Genomic DNA, 4,398 nt, shown 5'->3' on the forward strand with positions numbered 1-4,398 from the left:
ACACATTTTAGGCCATTTTTTTGTTGTTTTTATTATTCTATTAATTTTTTCTCATACTTTTTTTTTTTTTTTTTTTTTTTTTTTACAAAGTTTTGGGCCATTACTTGGTAAGTTGCATGTTTCCTTCTCCTTGTGTTTTTGAAAGAAATCAAACCATTTTGCCTCATGCAAACTGGTCATGTCAGATTTGCATTTAAAATGTTCCACAACGGATTCAACAAACTGTGTGGACGCTCACGTCGTCATCGTAAATACAAAACAGCATTTTTCTGGCCTAATGTGCAATTTTCCAAAATGTTCTCCAGAGTGCAGAAATCTTAAAAAACACCAGCCAGCTACGTGTTTCAGAGGGTTCGTTCAGCTGCACAGAGACGGTCAGGAGCTGTGTGGCAAGAAAGTTAAGAAAGACTTCCTGTTGACAATTTTCTCTGAGAGCGAGGAGAGATTAAACGTCTCTGCTTCATTTTAAACATATGTTGAAACAATCACACAGCTGCTGGTAATAACTGGTATTTCTGTTGATTTTGGACATTAAAATGGTGTTTTATCAAACTGAGACGGCTCATGTACAATGACAGCAAAGCTTTCTCTTCTCTGTTCTGTTCTAAAGGGAGCAGAAAAGAGAAAAAAGAGGGAAGAGAAAGTAGAAGATTAATAACAGCAGGAGGACAGTTCTCCATATGTCCGGACTGTCTCCTTTTGGTACACAAACAACGTTTTCTCGCCAAGACACACGTGACCTGGCAGAGTTTGACCGGAGCTCTGACCGCGCTGCGCTCAGACTCCTCCACCACAAACGAATCAGAGACAGACCGAGCCTCCGACAGCTCCTGGCTCTGAGCACGGCTCTCACAGCGAACTCCTGTTCACACACACAGTCACCAAAAAATTTAAAGGGAAAAAAACACCAAAAATTTTAAAGATAAAAAAGACACACACAAAAAAATGTTTAAAAAAAAAAAGGAGAAAAAAAAGTTTTTAAAAAATCACCAAAAGTTGAAATGAAAGAAAATCACCAAAAATTTTAGAATGGAAAAATTAACATAAAACCAAAGTGTTTTAAAGAAAAAAATGCCACCAACAATTTCTTGTGGAAAGAAAAACAAAATTACCAAAAATGTAGCTGAAAGTTTTTGAATATCACCAAAAGTTTTAAAGATAAGGAATTGCCAAATATTTTACACAGAGAATAAAAAAGGCAAAATAATTTAAAGAAAGAAAGTTTTAAAGACAAAGAAAAGAAATGCTGAAATGTTTAAAGAAAAGGAAATGCCAAAATTTTAAAAAGAAACCATGCCCTCCAGAGGTCTGGGCTAAGCCCCCAGTGTCCTCAAATCCTAGAAACACCGTATGCGCACACACACACACACACACACACACACACACACACTTTACTTACTTTAATATTGGAGGCGATGATGTCTGGATCGTCACATATTGACTCCACAAAGAAAACCTGGACAAACGGGAAAGGAAAAGGCAGAAAAATTCAGTTTTCTTTTTTTTTTTTTCAGGTTTCCTTTTGTGGAGAAAAAATAAACAACAAACCTTGTATCCGTTTTCTTTGGCAAAGCTGAGGATGATCTCTCGGCGCTCCGCTGTCGTGTTGGTGGCATCAAAAACCTTCAAGAGACAAAACAGATTCGTGACCGATTCTTTATGGAAGCATTAATAAATGCACCATTTTGGGATTTTTGACCTGGAAAAAAAGTCCTGCTGTCCTACTGATCAAAGACATATAGATATATAGATATATTAACAATAACAATAATAAGATATCCATCCAGGATATCCATCCAGGATTCAAGTTTTTGCAAAATCAACTTTTGGAGCCTTCACCACAGCGTCGGCGCTCACTCACCACCACCTGCCCCTGCGCTCTGGTGAAGTAGTCACACACGTCTTTCAGGGCGGAGATGGCGCAGGCCCTGAGCGCAGAAATAAACACATTAATAATGCAACATTTCAGACACGCGCTCTGACTCGGGAACTTTCATACATAATAAATCGTTTTTTATCACAAAGGGACAAACGGCACAGTGAGAGGCTGTGAGGGGTCGTACTTGCGGATCTTCATGGCCTCTGCGTTGTCGGGTCTGAAGAACTCGAAGCTGTTGTAGGCGCGTGTGGCGTCTCTTCTGTACTGCCCGACGTTAAACGCTGTGAAACAAACAAACAAGCAAGAAGAATTTCTATTTATCTATTTGTAGAAATACATGAGAGTATTTTATTGTGTTTTGTGTGCTTTTTTGTGTCCGTCTTTATTTTTTCATGTCTCATGTCTTTATATTGTCTCATGTCTTTATTTTTTACGACGTCATTATGCTGTGTGTTTATTCGGACCTGCAGAGGGACTGCAGATGCAAATTAACTCCAAGTTATAATCTGGTGCATCAAATAGCAACAAATATGTTTTAAACTGTGCATGGTCACATTTAAAATAAAACAAAATAAAATAAACTACACAAACCAAAATAAAATGTGCAAAACAAAACAAAGCACAATAAAATAAAATAAAAAATACACAAAACAAAACAATAAATTTAAATTAAATTAAATTAAATACACAAACCAAAATAAAATACACAAAATAAAAGACAATAAATCAAAATAAAATAAAATACACAAAACAAAACAAAGCACAATAAAAAACTAAAAAATAAACAAAACAAAACAATAAATTAAAATTAAATTCAATAAAATACACAAAACAAAACATAATAAAATAAAAAACTAAACAAATCTAACCTAACCTAAATTAAAAAAGTGAAATAAATGTAATTTTTACCCAGAATTCCCTGTACCTTTCATGTGTTTTGTTTGAAAGAACACATTTGATTTCAGATGTTAATTCATGAGACAAGTTGAACTTTCTTGATCTCAACATTTTAAGTTGTGTTTATATAAGTTAGTAAATAAGTATATAAGTTAGCTCCTCATATACAGGAAGAGCAAAATAAGACATGAAAAAAATCCAGCTGCAGCTAATTATGTTTTCAGTGAGATAAGAACGTTTTTTCGAAATCAAACTGATATATTTTTGTCACCTGAAGACTGTGTGGGTGTCCAAAATCTGTACTTGTTAACCCTTTGAAACCCGAGCTATTTGCTTTGATTTCTTTCAAAAACACGGAAGTTAGGACCATAGATGAATAATCAAGAATTTATTAAAAATGAGCAAGAAATTAGTAAAAAGTAATTACTTGAAAATTACCTTGAAATAAGCCAAAAAAAGAAAAGTACAAACAAAAACAAAGAAGAAAATGACCAGAAAAAAATACTTAAAATTGCAAAAAAGTATACATATTTCCTGTAACATATCTTTAAATATATAAATGAATAATCATACTTATAAATAAATAAATATAGTTTTCAAAAAATTTTCCCAATTGTTTTTTAAATTTTCACCTTTTACTAACTTTCTTACCAATTTGCCCAGGTGTCAAAGGGTTAAAGATTACATACTGAGCGCTGAGTGAGTCGAAGCATTGAGACCAAACGTCAAACAAGACGACATGATGGTGTGAGGAGGTGAGTTTCGGCGTGACGCCGCCACGCGATACCTCTGGTTGTCACTCCGATCCAGTTGAGGTATCTGGTGAGCTTTTTGGAGATGTAGGTTTTGCCTCTGGCCGGCAGTCCCACCATCACGATCATGGTCGGGGAGTTGGTGAACTGCGGCACCGACGCTGAAACACACAAACACACACACACACCGAGGGTTAAAACAGTGTTGATTTCCACTTTATGGAGACGTTCAGCACTGATGGAGCCGCGTTAAAAAGCTGCACGCAAAGTGAGTCAGAAGTTTGACTGATGCTGCGTTCACGTCGTGACGTCGTTCTTCTGACTTCGTTGTGTTCGTGAGCTTTGACGTCGTAAAGTGGGAACAACATGGAAGCTACAGAGACGACGGGTTCAACTTTAATGCTGAGAGCGTTTAAACAAGAGGCGGTCAGCTGTTTACGCTTTATTTATTCATTTCAGGACATTTCTAGGATTTTAGGATTTTTCTACAGTTTTAAGATATTTCTCAGATTTTTTCTACAATTTTCAGGCATTTCTAAGATTTTAGGACATTTCTAGGATTTTAAGACATTTCAGGACATTTCTTAAATTTTCGGACATTTTAGGATTTCAGGATATTTCTCGGATTTTAGGACAATTCTACAATTTTAAGATATTTCTAGGATTTTAAGATTTTTCTATGATTTTTGGACATTTTTAAGATTTCAGGACATTCTGAGGCAGAAACAGCTTTTTAGCGTCAAAAGAGGAGCTGCAATCACGTTCTGCAGGTTGGAAACATGCATTTTATGTGTTGTATTGTTGTATAAGTGATGCCCTTTATTAAAACATGTGCATGTAATATGAATAAATTGTGCTTGTGTTTTAGCA

The 4,398-nt window shown here is 35.5% G+C and overlaps 1 protein-coding gene across 1 annotated transcript; it reads right to left on the reverse strand.

The window, feature by feature from the left end:
* Positions 1-1,315: 1,315 nt before the first annotated feature.
* Positions 1,316-3,777, reverse strand: LOC121937897 (6-phosphofructo-2-kinase/fructose-2,6-bisphosphatase-like; the record flags this gene model as incomplete). The annotated part of the gene is made up of 5 exons (XM_042481189.1): positions 1,316-1,456; positions 1,549-1,623; positions 1,862-1,928; positions 2,064-2,160; positions 3,564-3,777. Coding segments are annotated over 5 exons (579 nt in total), but the record flags the coding sequence as incomplete, so codon positions are not given.
* Positions 3,778-4,398: the final 621 nt, after the last annotated feature.

This window comes from Plectropomus leopardus, unplaced genomic scaffold (assembly GCF_008729295.1).
Source record: "Plectropomus leopardus isolate mb unplaced genomic scaffold, YSFRI_Pleo_2.0 unplaced_scaffold27780, whole genome shotgun sequence".
Lineage (NCBI taxonomy): Eukaryota > Metazoa > Chordata > Actinopteri > Perciformes > Serranidae > Plectropomus > Plectropomus leopardus.